Source organism: Sus scrofa, chromosome 12, assembly GCF_000003025.6.
Source record: "Sus scrofa isolate TJ Tabasco breed Duroc chromosome 12, Sscrofa11.1, whole genome shotgun sequence".
Classification (NCBI taxonomy): Eukaryota; Metazoa; Chordata; class Mammalia; order Artiodactyla; family Suidae; genus Sus; species Sus scrofa.
The window spans coordinates 27261086-27276845 of record NC_010454.4 but is presented as its reverse complement, the minus strand read 5'-3'; the positions used below and the strand labels follow the sequence as shown (position 1 = coordinate 27276845).

The 15760-nt window shown below is 37.3% G+C and overlaps 1 protein-coding gene across 20 annotated transcripts in view; it reads left to right on the top strand.

Moving 5' to 3' along the window:
- SPAG9 (sperm associated antigen 9) overlaps positions 1-15760 on the top strand; it is a 144961-nt gene that overhangs the window by 93492 nt on the left and 35709 nt on the right. For 15 of the 20 annotated variants that reach the window (XM_021067204.1, XM_021067203.1, XM_021067206.1 and 12 more), the window contains 3 exons: positions 864-1071; positions 1999-2098; positions 8282-8403. In XM_021067204.1, the coding sequence (XP_020922863.1) occupies positions 864-1071; positions 1999-2098; positions 8282-8403 (430 nt within the window). Of the gene's footprint in view, positions 1-863; positions 1072-1998; positions 2099-8281; positions 8404-14123; positions 14136-15332; positions 15348-15760 lie in introns of all 20 variants that reach the window. The other 5 variants (XM_021067194.1, XM_021067199.1, XM_021067195.1 and 2 more) reach the window with 2 other exon arrangements.

The window sequence follows — 15760 nt, the reverse complement described above, 5'->3', positions numbered from 1 at the left end:
CTGGGTATATACTTCTTAAAGTCTGCATACTTTAGAAGTGTTATTAAATTTTAACGAGTATGTAGATCACCTGGATTGTCTGTTAACACACAGATTACCTGATCTCACTGCCTAGAGTCTGGACTTGGACTTAGAATCTGTCCTTTCTACAAGCACTTCAAATGATCTGTATGCAAGATATTTTAGGAAGAAAACTACGAGTTCCCGTTGTGGTGCAGTGGAAATGAATCTGACTAGGAACCATGAGGTTGTGGGTTCAATCCCTGGCCTCGCTCAGTGGGTTAAGGATCTGGCTTTGCCGTGAGCTGCGGTGTAGGTTACTGACACGGCTTGGATCGGCGTGGCTGTGGCTGTGGTGTAGGCCAGTAGCTGTAGCTCTGATTCAGCCCCTAGCCTGGGAGCCTCCTTATGCTGTGGGTACAGCCCTAAAAAGCAAAAAGCAAAAAAAAAGAACAAAACTGTCCTCAGATTAAGAATCTTGTTATTCCATTGCTGTTTTGGAGTAGCTACTACACAGTACATGTTCTGTCTTGAAATAGGTCTTTATTATAAAATGATTGTACAAATTAGAGCTGTCATTACAAACTCTGATTAATATATAATTTTATTACTAACAACTTCAATCTGCTTTTATCTTCAGATTTTCTATTTAGAAGAATCTTGTGTATGTCTAGTAAAATATGATTACTTAAATATTTCCTAATTACTTGAAAGTTATCTGCAGGGATTATTTATGATTTCCTTTGGTAATCAGTGACTTAGTGTTTTTTGATAGACTTTTCTCTCAAGTTTCTTTCTCCATTTTAGAAATAATTTTAAATAAATTGCTAATCAGATTTTTTTCTCTAATTATTTGCTTGTAGGATGAACTTTCTGATGTTAGCCAAGGAGGATCTAAAGCTACCACTCCAGCATCAACAGCTGCTTCTGATGTAGCAGCAATTCCTGCTGATACTCCCTTAAATGAAGATAATGAAGGTTTTGTGAAGGTTGCAGAAACACCAGACAAGTCAGAGATAAGCAAGCACATTGAAGTACAGGTAGCCCAAGAAACTAGAAATGTATCAATAGGTAAGTGACCCTGATTCCTTCCTGGCTAGCAAAGTATTTAATAAATCCAGATGATGTGGGCGTGAGAACATACATCTTTGGGGTGTTGGACTGTAAACTTAGAAAATTGTACTCAATTGTAAATAAGCTTAAAAGAAGTAATAATTAGGAATTCCCATTGTGGCTCACTGGTAGTGAACCCAACTAGTATCCATAAGGATGCGGGTTCGATCCCTGGCCTTGTTTAGTGGGTTAAGGATCTGGCATTGCTGTGAGCTGTGATGTAGGTTGCAGATGTGGCTTGGATCTGGCGTTGCTGTGGCTGTATCGTAGGCTGGCAGCTGTAGCTCCAATTCGACCTCTAGCCCGGGAACTTCCATATGCTTAAAAAAAAAAAAAAAAAGATAATGATTAAGGTTTTGGAGAGAAAAAGGGGGAGTGAGGACTGGAGCACTGGAGAGCTTGAAAGGCAGGAGGGCAGTCTTTTTCTGTTCCCTTTCTTAGGTCATTAGTCTTTGTCTCTTTTTTTTTGGCTGAGGTGTGCAACGGCCTGATGTGGGATCTCAGTTATAAGACAGGGGATTGAACCTGGGCCACAGCCATGAAAGCGTTGAATCCTAATCACTAGACCACCAAGGAATTCCCAGTCTTTGTCTTTAACTTCTCTCTATTCTACCCATTAAATAGAATGGAAACAGCGAGTTCTGACCTGTGTACACAGCACTATGTCCCAAGAAACACAAATGAAACTTTTTGGTTATTTAATTAATTTCTGATATCAACTATTAGTTGAATATAGCATGTACTTTCCATCTAACCTTGTGTTTGCTAGAATCAACTCTTTAAAATTTTTTATGATCAAATAATATATTTAAAACCATAGAAGTAAAAGGATTTTCATATCAAGGGCAGTATGTGTTATTTGCATTATTTATGTTATGCTTTAAGGCTCTGCTGAAAATGAAGAGAAGTCAGAAGTTCAGGCAATCATTGAATCCACTCCTGAGTTGGATATGGACAAAGATCTCAGTGGATATAAAGGCTCAAGGTATGATAAATGTCAAATTAGGACATCTTACCCTCTTTTCTTGCTCCCAGAAGCATACTGTTGTCCTTGGGTCTCTGACCAAAATATATTCAGAAATTTTGATGAAGAAATGTCGATACTAGGAGTTCCTGTCGTGGCGCAGTGGTTAACGAATCCGACTAGGAACCATGAGGTTGCGGGTTCGGTCCCTGCCCTTGCTCAGTGGGTTAACAATCCGGCGTTGCCGTGAGCTGTGGTGTAGGTTGCAGACGCGGCTCGGATCCCGTGTTGCTGTGGCTCTGGTGTAGGCTGGTGGCTACGGCTCCGATTAGACCCCTAGCCTGGGAATCTCCATATGCCGCGGGAGCGGCCAAAAGAAATAGCAAAAAGACAAAAAAAAAAAATGTCGATAGTATATTTCAGTCTTCTGTTATTGAAGCTGAGTGTTATATATGGTTTAAATGTTATATAAAGTGTTACCTTTGCAACATCAGGGACTGGGAGGATGGGGATAAAAAATGAGTATTTTATGTTTTTTGGAACTTGGGAAAACATAAAAGCAAAAATGGGGAAAGGAATAATTTGAGGAAAATTTATTCCTTCCCTCAGATCAGAAGAGACTTTTTTCCTTCAAAAAGTAGTGATTTCATTGCTGGAAGGAATTAGTCTCATTTTAAGTATCTTTTTACATAGGGAGGTTGTTTAGTGGTGGGAAGAGGACGGCTATATATAATCATCTTAACGAAGGTCATCTGAAATAGACTGATGTTCAAGAACAGCACAGAGGGAGTTCCCTTCATGGCTCAGTGGAAACAAATCCCGCTAGACCGGTAGCTCTGCCATAGCGAGAACTCCCATATAATTTTATCTTAATTATAACCTTTGAGGTAGATGTCTTCACCCTCATTTGATCAATAAGGAGGCTCAGAATTGTATAGTAACTTGTCCAAGATTACCAACCTAGCAAGAGGTGGAGCTGGGACTCAGTCTGGGACTCTGATTTCAGAGGCTGTGTCATATTAAAATATTTTTTCCTTTATTGTTTATTTGAGAAATTAAACATTGCAGAGTGTAAACAATGAAATTTGCTTCTTATCCATCTTCTCCTAAACCTAGGAAATAGAGCTTCTACTTAACGGTTGTACACTCTTGTCATTCTGAACCTCTTTTTAAAAATCAAAAACATTTTTTCATTAGGCTAAAGCACGTATGCAGTATTAAAGTCAAATGGTAATAGAAAATATGAAGGCCAGTAGTTGTCCCTTGCCCCTACTGACCCCTCATTCTCACTCCTGAGAGGCAATTTGTATCCCTTCTCAGTTGTTTTGGGGTATTTATCTTCAGGTATTTAAATCATATCCTTCTGCTGTTCTTCCTTGGTCCCTTTTTTTCTCAGTTGGAATTCTGTGGGAAAATTAAGTCCCAATGCCCTAAGGCACTCCTTGTATATAATGGATTACCTATACTCTGTGTATCTATAACAGTACTAGCTGTGTACTATCTTTGGGAAAATTGAAAATATGGTCACTCAAATTTCTGAATTCTTTGGATCAAATGAGGAGGCCTGGTTTTATAAAGGATGTAATATTGATTATTAACTTTATATCTCTTTAAACCATCGTCTTTCCTTTCATCCTCCTAATATAATTATATCTCAGTTTTTGTTACATTAACATTCATTATTTATATCATGATTATATAAATACTAATCACAGCCTAGCCATAAAATATACTATTAGGTTACATTTACTTTCTTTTACGACTTTGTATTTCTTTAATTTAGGTTTTTGATTTAACAATCAAAAAACCTTGGGGGGAGTTTTATTGTTTCTGTTTTATATGTTTCTTTTCTCTTTTTCTTTTTGTATCTTCCAGTGCACTTTAATCAAAATGCCATCGTAAGAGTTCTTGTAGCATACAGTGTCAGAATGGGTATGTCAGCTTGTCCTACAAATGAATTTCTACATATTTGCACTTAAAACGTATGAAAAATAAAATATATAGTATTTAGCTTTATAAATTTCCTCACTTAACCACTTTATCTTTAAAATAAATTACTACCTCTGTCCAATGAATTAAGCAACCTGAAGTCACTAAGCAGTTATCAGCCAAATGATACCTATTTCCTGAAAAAGTTCTGGGGGAAATACTTGTGAGTCAGTCAAATGCTTACAGGAATCAACATGAATTAAAACTAGCATGTTCCTCACAGTGGGAATTAAAACTAGCGTATTTCTCACTGAGTGCTGCTCTTTTTATTGGGGAAGAAAATCCCCAAACCATACCAAATGGTTATAAATGCTACAAACTGAACTTGGCATCAGTGTAGAAAAGACACCTTTCAAAGCCATACTCAGTCATGATTTTGCCAAAGCATGAGTCAAAGGGAGAGGGACGGCTTCCACAGCCCTTCTTCATTCTTAGTTCCCATTCACAGTCCCTCGGTGGAGCCATGGATACCCTTCCTCTGTAGGCTCAAGAGTTCCTCCGATGGAAAGATTCACAGCATAAAGAACACCAAGAGAAGGGCCTTTCTTAGAAGGCGGCAGGTGCTTTGCTCAGTGCTTACTTGACAGCAGGGTGTACTTAACACTCAGGGGATACAGCCACTCCAGCAGGAAGGATGCACAGCCTTTGAAGGAGATGGACAAACAGTGTGCAGGAGATACCAAGGATCTGAGAGGGCAAGCAGGACTGGGGTGTGCTAGCATTTACAGAAGTTCTGAACAAGGCCTTCAGGATGATAGTCGCCACACAGCAAAAGTCAGGAACCCACCTACCCATGGCTCAAGGCTCCCCGGCCTCCATCCCCACTCCCCCCCATAACAAAATCTTGGTTAGGAACAAATAAGCTGGTTACTCATGTTGCTGCAGCGCCTCAGTCTTAAAGATGTCCTGGGAACGAGCTTTGGGAGCCCCTGCCCACTGTGGCAGGAGGTTGCTACACAGTTCACTGGGGGAAGAAGGGGAGTGGCCTAACTCCCACCTCCTGGACAGAGGAGATACACACACACACACACACACACACACACTACATATATAACTATCCTTCTTGGCAAAGGCTGTGGGGAGGAGTCAGTTTTTTTGTTTGTTTGGTTTTTGTCTTTTTTAACCCTTTTTAAAGGCCGCACCTGTGGCATATGGAGGTTCCCAGGCTAGGGGTCCAATCAGAGCTGTAGCTGTCAGCCTACACCACAGCCACAGCAACACCAGATCTGAGCCACGTCTGCGACCTACACCACAGCTCACAGCAATGCCGGATCTTAACCCACTGAGCAAGGCCAAGGATCGAATCCGCCACCTCATGGTTCCTAGTTGGATTCGTTTCCACTGCGCCACAACGGAACTCTGGAGTCAGTTTTTTGACAACTTGAATGTGGTAAATGTTATTCAAAGACATGAGTGGTAGTTTGGCTGAATGCAAAATTCTAGGTTGGAATTTTTTTGTTATGTTTTTAAATTTAATTTAATTTTATTTTTTGCTTTGTAGGGCCGCGTATGCGGCATGTGGAGGTTCCCTGACTAGGGGTCAAATAGGAGCTATAGCTGCTGGCTTATACCACAGCCACAGCAGCATTAGGATCTGAGCTGCACTTGCAACCTATACTACAGCTCACTGCAACGCCAGATCCTTTAACCCACTGAGCAAGGCCAGGGACAGAACCTGTATCCTCATAGATACTAGTTGGGTTCGTTACCACTGATCCATGAGGGGAACTGCTAGGTTGGAAAATCTTCAGAAGTTTTCCTTTAGAATTGTGAAGACATTGCTTCATTGTCATGTTAAATTTGGAGTATTGCTCTTTGGATTCTTTTGTATTGTCTCTGTAAGCTTTTTAAGATTTTCCCTTTATCCCTGTTTTGGTTTTTTTTTGGTTGTTTTGTTTTTTTCCTTTTAAAAGTTCATGATTATATATTTGATGTAAAGGTCTTTTTATCTGGATATTTGTGTTTCCCAGTTGAGAAATTTTCTCTTTATTTCTCTCTTTTGGAGAACATCTATCAGATATTGAACATCCTGGCCTGACCCTCATAATTCCCTTTCCTCCTCCTTTTTGTCTCTTCTATTTTGTTACAACTTCTGGGTGATTTCTTCAACTTTCTCTTTCAATGCTCATCAATTTTTTTCTAAAAATTTGTTTTTTGTTTTTCTCGGATAGCTACCTTTAAAAAAACATCGTACAATTCTCTTATGAATGTAACATTTATTATGAAAAAATAAGTTTTTTCCCTTATTGTCTGCATGTCTGCATTCATTGTTTCCTTTTCCTGTCACAGTCCATTTGTTTGGGATGCTTTTTTTTTTTTTTTTTTTTTTTTTTTTGGTTTTTAGGGCTGTACCTGCAGCATATGGAAGTTCCCAGGTGAAGGGTCTAACTGGAGCTTCAGCTGCCTGCCTACACTACAGCCACAGCAACACCAGATCTGAGCTGTGTCTGTGACCCACACCACAACTCACGGCAATGCTAGATCCTTAACTCTCTGAGCAAGACCAGAGATCGAACCCACAACCTCATGATTCCTAGTCGGATTTGTTCCTGATGTGCCACGATGGGAACTCCTGTTTGGGGGCTCTAAATATTATGATAGAATTTTACTATCATAATAGATTTGATAGTAGATTTACTGCTTCTTTGAATATCTACTGTTCTGTGGCTGTTTTGCTCATACTTAAGTAAATGATTGCTGATTCTAAAGTTTTCTCCCTCTAACATTTAACCTTGGCTTCCATTGTTCAGAGAACAATATGGAAGGAAGGTCTCAGTATTCTAGTGGATTGGATTTAGATCTCGTATTATTTCTTGTGCTATCTTTCATTCTATCTATGTTCCCTCTTGCATGCTTCTCTCTGAAGATTGCTGGTTCCTTAAGTTTCTGGGCCTTTTAGGGCCTCTGGCCGCATACTAACTTAAATACTAATGGCTTAAGTTTCAGCTCTTGTATGGATCTGTTTCTATTGTTTGCCCATTTGTTTTCCATCTTATATAATTTTATTTATATTTAATCTGCTATAGTTTTTTTTCTTCAACTGCACCTTTGGCATGCAAAAGTTCCTGGGCCATGGATCAAACCCATGGCACAGTATACCTGAGCCATAACGGTAATATTGCTAGATCCTTAACCCACTGAGCCATGAGGGAATTCCTTATCTGCTATAGTTTCCTTTTCTGTTCTCTACGTCCTTGTGGGCTTATACCTTCTTAATTCCTTTATTGTCATTTTAGTTGAGTTTCTGAATTATTGGGTGATAAATAACTATTATTCACCATATTTAATTGGAAATCCTTTGTAGATAATTTCTATTAATGTAATATTAATGCACAAACATACACGCACATTTCCCCATTCCCCTCCACACCTGCAAAAAAGGACTGTATTGCAACTTGTGTGTGTGTGTGTGTGTCCACACCTATGGCAGGACAGGGATTGAACCCAAGCCACTACAGTGACAACACCAAGTCCTTAAACACTAGGCCACCAGGGAACTCCCGCAACTTGCTTTTTATAAAGCACTTTTAGGAATTCCCTGATGGCCTAGCCTTAAGGCACTGTCAGATCCATAACCTGTTGTGCTGCAAGAGGAGAACTATGGGAAGTTTTTTGGACATCAAATTCTTGGGTCAGTGGGTATTTGCATTTTAAATTTTAGTGGATACTGCCAAGTTGCCCTTAAAAGGAAAATAAAATGACCATACCAATTTTTACCTAGATACATAAACCGTGATAGTTAAGATTATGGATTCTGAAGCTTGGCTGCCTGGTTTGAATCTTGCCTCTTGGACTCATTTGGTGGATGATTTTGACCAATACCTTAACCTCTTTAGTTTCCTTTTCTGTGAAATTGGGATAATATCAGCAGCTCTTTTGTAGAGGAGGTGTGAAGATTTTAATAAGGTGGTTTGTGCTAGACCAGTGCCTGATACAATGCAGAGTAATGCTCTTTGTTAGCTGCTATTTATTGTTTGTGTTCACTACAATATCACTGCAGAAACATTCTAAATTTTCTTCAGCAGTTCTCTCCGTGGAGTTTAATGGAGCTAGCTTTCTTAGTAAACCTGTGAGAAATTCTTTTAAATTATATTTTATATTAAATGTAAATTACAGGTGAAATATTCCTATGTAACTTAGCCTTTTGTATTCATTTTGCACTGTTAAAATTTTTTGACACATTGGTTGATTTGGTTTTGTTGTTTTGTTGCATAGCACTCCCACCAAAGGCATAGAGAACAAAGCTTTTGATCGCAATACAGAATCTCTCTTTGAAGAACTCTCTTCAGCTGGTTCAGGCCTAATTGGAGATGTGGATGAAGGAGCAGATTTACTAGGTATGGTAGTTTATCTGGAGTAGTATCATACTGTTTGTGCGGGGTTTTCTGCTTTTTTTTTTTTTTTTTTTTTTACCCACTTTTTTAGGACCGCACCCAAGGCATATGGAATTTCCCAGGCTAGGGGTCGAATCTGAGCTATAGCTCGGCCACAGCCATAGCCATGCCAGATCCGAGCCACATCTGCAACCTACACCACAGCTCACAGCAACACCAGAGCCTTAACAAACTGGGCAAGGCCAGGGATCAAACCCACATCCTCATGGATAGTTGGGTTCATAACCTGCTGAGCCACAATGTGAACTCTCTCATTCTGTTTTTAAAAATTTTTTAAATGATTTAATGGACAATTTCTTTAAATGTCCATAACTGCTCATTGGAGCAGAATTATTGCACTTTTAGATGGTTAATAGGAATTATTAACCTTTCTTTGAGATCATGAAAGTTTTAAATGAAAGTGTCTTCACATGCGGATGTGCCTAGAATTGAATTGCATTCTAATTTGTATATTAAATTCATATAACATAATTTATTAAACTATTCTGAGAACAGTATGACATAAACATAGTAATATAGTGTCAATATATATAGATTTATGGATAGATGGATTGTTACTTTTTGGCTTATATAGATTTCATTAAATTCTGTTGACCTTAATTAAATAGGAAACTACAACACTTGAATTTTCTGAGATTTCACAGAGTATTCTGTAAAATTTTAGCTCTTCGGGAAATGTAATCTTCAGAGTTTGAATTGTTGAAAAATATCTGGTTTGAAAAGAATACTTACTGCATTTGGCTCTTCTGCTGTTTATCTGGTGATCTTTGCCAAGTAGCTTAAATTCTCTGAACCTTAGGTTTTTTTGTGTATTAAAAGAAAGAGTTGGGTTCTAGTTCAGGGATTGGACAAACTGTAGCTCTTGGGGCAAATCCATAGCTCCCCACCCATGTATACAAATAAAGTTTTTTTGGGACACAGCCACACTCATTTGTTTATATATTGTCTGTAGTTGCTTTTGCACTACAGCAGCAGAGTTGACGGCAACAGAGATTATGTCGTTTACAAAGGCTAAAATATTTGCCATCTGGCCCTTAAAAGTTTTGCTTCTGGTCTAGGTGATCTCTAAAGTTGCTTTCAACAATAATTATATGACTCTGACTTGTCAGTTAGCTTAGGCGTGCCTTTCTTGTAACTTAAGACCTTACAGAAATTGGAAACCTTATAGTATTAAAAATCTATACCTTTGGAATAGATTCTGGTTTTCAAACATTTTTTGTATCTCTTAGTGTAGATTTAATATAGATTACACTGTTCTCAAAAGGTGCTATTTGTAAATTCTTGTGACTATAGTCTTACTTACATTCATTTATGTTAAATTTAATGATTACCAATTATGTCCTTGACAGATAGTTTTTGATGGAAACACAAGTTCTATCTAAACCGAGCCCACAGTCTTATCCAAAGTAAGAGAGACTGAAAGTGTATAAATAGAAGTGTTCTGCATTAGACATAAATTCCTACCATCCAAGTCTAATAAGTAAAACATTGGAAGTAAGTAAATGAGTTTACATTTCTAAAGAAAGGCTAAAAGATTAATTCTTAAGGAACATTCCATTTTTACATTTAAGTTTATACTCTAACTTTGTTAACATTAAGTTATGCATGAAAAGTTCCTTTTAAGATTTGACCAGTTTAAGAAGCGGACTCCCTAGCATAACTGAGGGGCAGACAGGGCAGTTGCAAAAAATGTTAAAAGAAGTTTAAAATATTGAAACATATTCAAATTGATATACAGTAAAGTGCACTCTTTTAGTGAATTCTTTATTTTGACAAATGCATACAGTTGTGTAACCACCATCAGAATCAATATACATCACCCACAAAAATTCCTTCATGCTTTCCCTTCGTGTCTAACCAGGGTGAGGTACTTTTTAATGTGTTTTGTACCCTCTGCTGCTTTATAATCCAATATTGAATAATATCATTATTGAGGTAGGTGGCCTCAAACTTTTTTTCATGAAGAATTATGAATCCACATGCAGAGTTCCCATTGTGGCTCAGCAGTAACAAACCCGACTAGTATCCATGAGGTTGCGGATTGGATCCCTGGCCTCGCTCAGTGAGTTAAGGATCCGGTGTTGCCGTGAGCTATGGTGTAGGTCACACATGTGTCTCAGATTTGGTGTTTCTGTGGCTATGGTGTAGGCTTAGGATGGCAGCTGCAGCTCTGATTTGACCCTTAGCTGGGGAACTTCCATATGCTGCAGGTGCGGCCCTAAATTAAAACAAAACAAAAAAGAAGAAGAAGCCACATAGTACTTAGAAATAATTGTGGTCTTTTAAATTAAGTATTTTCTAAAAGCTTCCATTCTTTTTTTGGAGGCAGGGGTTGTTTTGTCTTTTTAGGGCCACACCTGTGGCACATGGAGGTTCCCAGGCTAGGGGTCGAATCGGAGCTACAGCTGCCGGCCAACACCACAGCTACAGCAACTCTGGATCTGAGCCACATTTGTGATCTACACCTCAGCTCATGGCAACGCCAAATCCTTAACCCACTCAGCAAAGGCGGAGATTGAACCCACGTCCTCATGGATACTAGTCGGGTTCATTAACCAATGAGCCAGGATGGGAACTCCAGCTTCCATTCTTTAAGTCAGGAAATTGAGCATAATAAATAGGTAAAAGCAAAATCCTTATTTCCTTTCCATTTTGAAAATAAGAAATAGACTGTAAACTACTGTCTTTTGCTTTTGCATATATTGATATGTTTATCTCTAGAATGTTAGAGGATTTTAATATATTACCTTAAGTGTAATGATTTATGCCAGTATGAATATTTTTGGTCAAAGATGTTAAATGAAATCTCCAAGGCACATAGTTGGTCCTTGGCGTCTCTTCATTTCAGCAATAGTAATTCTCAGTAAATAGAACATAGTTAAACTAGCGAAATTGTTTTTCAAAGTTCCTTAAATGATCTTCTGTTGATAAATAAATACATACTCCATTTCTATAACTCATTATTCATTTTTCTAATTACTGTGTTATGAAACTCTTCTCTTGTTTTTGAAATCATTATACATGTACTCAGTATTTAGATTACTTTTTTTCAGTTTTAATAATTTAAAAGAGATAATCCTCTGCACTTTGTCCTTTATCTTGATTGGTGTCTCTTGTTTTCAATGATCCTTTTCTCCATTCACTTTGGTCACTTACTCTTCATGGCCACATTCTAGAACTTGGAAATATACATTCATATATCCTACTTGGTATTATCTTTCTCTTGATTAAATTTTGTATATGTATGTATATATATATATATGGAAGGCACCTGGGCATGTAGAAATTCCTGGGCTGGGGATCAAACATGTGCCAACAACACTGGATCTTTAACCCAGTGTGCCACAAGGGAACTCCTGAATTCTATATTTTTTTACATAATTTTTATGTTCTTTTTATGGCCACAGCTTTGGCATAAGGAAGTTCCTGGGCTAGGGGTTGCATCAGAGCTTCGTTTACAGGCCCACAGCACAGCCACAGCAGATCCAAGCTGCATCTACAGCCTACACCACAGCGTGCAACAATACAAGATCCTTAACCCACTGACTGAGGCCAGGGATGGAACCCGCATCCTCACGGACACAGTGTCGAAGTTTTAACCTGCTAAGTCAATGGGAACTCCTAAATTCTATATTTTCAACATTACTATTTTTACTAACTTCTTCCTATTATCATTTAAACATATTTAGGTATTTTCCACTTAAAACTACTACCCTCCCGTGACCCCATAGCTTTAGTACCTTCCCACCCCATCACTTATTCTCCCCTCATTTCTAGTCATGCTTTTCGTGGCACTATCAATGAGATAGTTGTCTGTTATGTCTCTGGCACTATTCTAGATGCTTGTGATATACCACTGAACAAAACAGACTTCTTTCTTTTTAGGGCTGCACCTCTGGCATATGGACGTTCCCAGGCGAGGGGTCAAATCTGAGCTGCAGCAACCATCTTACACTGCAGCCACAGCAATGCCAGATCCAAGCCTGTGTCTGCAACCTACACTGCAGTTCCAGGCAACGCAGGATCCTTAACCCATCCTGATTGAGGTCAGGGATTGAACCTGCATCCTCATGAATACTATTGGGGTTCTTAACCAGCTGAACACAACAGAAACTCAAGGGTGGCTGCTTTTACCTGGCAAGATTTCCTCTGTCCTACTTGCATCTCATCAGGCTGAAATCTGGCTCTGCCCCAACTAACCTTTCTTGAAACAGCCTTCTTATTTGCTGTGTCCAGCTGTTCCTTCTCAGTCATTCACATGACTTCTCAGATAGCATTTGTCTTTAAAACTGTGCTGGGGTCTGTGGTGTCAGGTTTCCCTGCATCCTTTTCTGCTTCTGACTATTTCTTTTCAGTCTTCTTTGCAGGAAGGATCCTGTCTCTGCCCCCTGCTTCCATGTTTGGGAAATCTTATTATTCTTGTTGCTTCTTGGCTTTCATGGCTGATTGATAAAAAGTTTTTTTATCTCTACTCAAGATTATTTTCTAGAGCCCTTCCAAACAGCATACTAGACACCTTTAAGATGACTTGTAGAGCTTTATCTAGTTGATAAGCCTAATGCTCAGTTCATCAACATCTTTATTGTTCTTATCCCCTAAGGCTATTCTTTACCAGCATATATTAACTCAATGAATGACTTCACCATCAGCTCAGTTCTCCATCCTGAATCTCTCTCACTTCCCTCATAAGCAATCATGAAGGATCATTTGCTTCCTTTCTTAAAAATATCTATCTACATAACTCCTTGCCTCTGATTTAATGGCATATCCTCCTCTAGGAATTCTGCCTTGATTCCCTACTTAAAGCTCAGTTGTCTCGAAACGTGTTTCCCTAGCACTGCAGTTTATTATGCCACTCTTCATACTTTATTGTAATTTTTTAATTTGGTCTCCCTGGCTAGATTTTAAGCTCAGTGTGGCCAAGACAGCTATGTCTTTTGCTCACTGTTGAGTCTTTGACGTACAGTACAGCAGCTAAGTGAATGCATTACTAAATAGTTCTACGTTTTGTTTCACCTCTAAATCTATGCTTCTTTACCATTTGGAATTAAAGCTCCTTTACAGGAGAATCTGTAAGAGAGCAGTGTACTTTTGAAAAAAAATGCACATTAAATAGATAAAATTGTGCATACTTTCTCAAGGAATTAACAGATAATTTGAAAGCCCATTTGTGGACCTCACTTGAGAATCTGTGCCAAAATCTATTATTTTAAAACCTGTCAGGCAGTTTTTTGCACATTTTAGTAGGTAAACTTTCCAAATATGTTAGACCTAAGTTTATACTTAGTCGAAGTCATGAATAGAAATGGGACCACTTGAAGTTATGTTTTTCTTATAGTTATTAGTTTTTATCAATACACTTCAAAGTGAAAATTTTGGACAGTCTGTTGATCATATATTAAATTTATATACTAGATTTTAAGAAACTCTTCAATGGGTATTTTTCAACATTAGAAACCACATTATAGGATATGATTTCTGTAGAATACATATTTCAAAAAATTTTCTAATTTATAGTATTTACATTTCATTCTATTTGATTTCTCTACATCTTTTCGATTTTATTGACTCTTCTTTTTGAAATAAATGAGTGTAGATCTTACTTTCTGAACAGTCTAATTGAGATTCTCATTCATTTTTTTTCTCTTGGGCTGCTTACCCAGGAGAATATTCTGGTGTGTATGCTTTTAAATACTTTAATAATTATTGCTTCTTAAGCTAGGTGTTCATGGCTGCTGTTGTCATTTAATGCTTTCTCGTTATTTTTTTTCCTGCTCAACTATTTTTTTCCCTGTATATATTTTCAGCTTCTATGCTTATCTCCCTATGTGCTTGAGAGTTAGCAAACATAGTCATTATGTAAATTTTTTCACCCAACAATAACCCTATTTCTTCTGACTCTATAACTTTATTGAAAAGTTAACATTAGTGTTTAGTTGACTGTATTTGTCAAAATTAATTTTTAAATTGTTATTTGGAAACTTTTTTAGTTTGTTTTTAATTTTTGGGGAATATATAGGTGATTAAATAAGCTACTCTAATATTTATGTTTTCATGGTAGAAGTTCCTTATTTTTTGAGAATATTTGAGATAATTATAATACAGATAAAATGAGTCCATATGTGAGCACTGAACTTTTAATTCTGTTGGTTGAGTTTTAAAATGTCTTTAAGTCATTTCAAGTATTATTTCTTTTTAAAAATAAATACACGTGTTAGCTCCTTTACCTTATGCTTTAGAAATGTTTCCTCCTTTTTTCAGGTGGTTTATGAATATTACTTCTTCCATTGTATGTGACTTTGCAACATTAGCTTAGGATAAGGGAGTGGTAGGTGTTTTTTGTTTGTTTTGCTTTGCTGTTTTTTCAGTTTGTTGAGGTATATTCCCTAGAATGTTGTTTCATTTCTTCAGTTTCTTATGAGTAGCAAACTAAATAGCTTCTCCTAAAGATGACTGCATTGGATCTTGCATTGAGTGCTCTATCACCTACCTTACAGTACTCATTCAGTTATTAAGCACCATTTATAAATTGACAACTAAACATTATCATTTCAGAGGTGGCACTTTGAAGAAACCTTTATATTACTGAGCTTGGTTTTTCATGCTAATTATATTCAATTTTATTTTGTGAAAGAACTAGTAAAGCATTTGTTTAGGAACAACGTATCAGGGCATACTTCTGAATGAAGGAAATCATCCTAATTTCTGTCTGTTGCACATCATTGTACATTAAATCCTTACATTGTGGTTTCAGATGTTTTTCATGTCATGCATAAAACTTTATAGATTAATGATCTATTTTCATGCTGTTTCTTACATAAAACATTTCTTGTTCTTTGTTTTTGCTTTACATGGAATGCATGGGCTTTAAGACCATAATTTCTTTGGTAAGGTTTCAGCTGCTTTGGGGTTCCATCTTTCTTGCTTCTGCCTGTTCTCTATTATTAAGACCTAATTTTTAGGCAAAAGCCTACAGTATCACATGTGATTTAGTAATGATTTCTGACCCATATTTATGCTACTCTTTTTTTTTTCCCCCTAAATACTGCTACCTTTTAGAATACTTGGCAGAGAGGTCTTCATTCTTTTGAAATATAATTTATGAGAAGCAAAATACTGAGTAACAAAAACTTTAGCTTTGTTTTGTGGTAGATAATTGTTTATGATTTTATAATCCATACAAGTAGATATGCTAAGTGAAATTATAGACTAAATGAGATTACTAAAGGACAGACAACATTTATAAAATTTTGTGACTCTTGCTTATTAAAATTTTATATAATTTTATTAAGTTTATTTT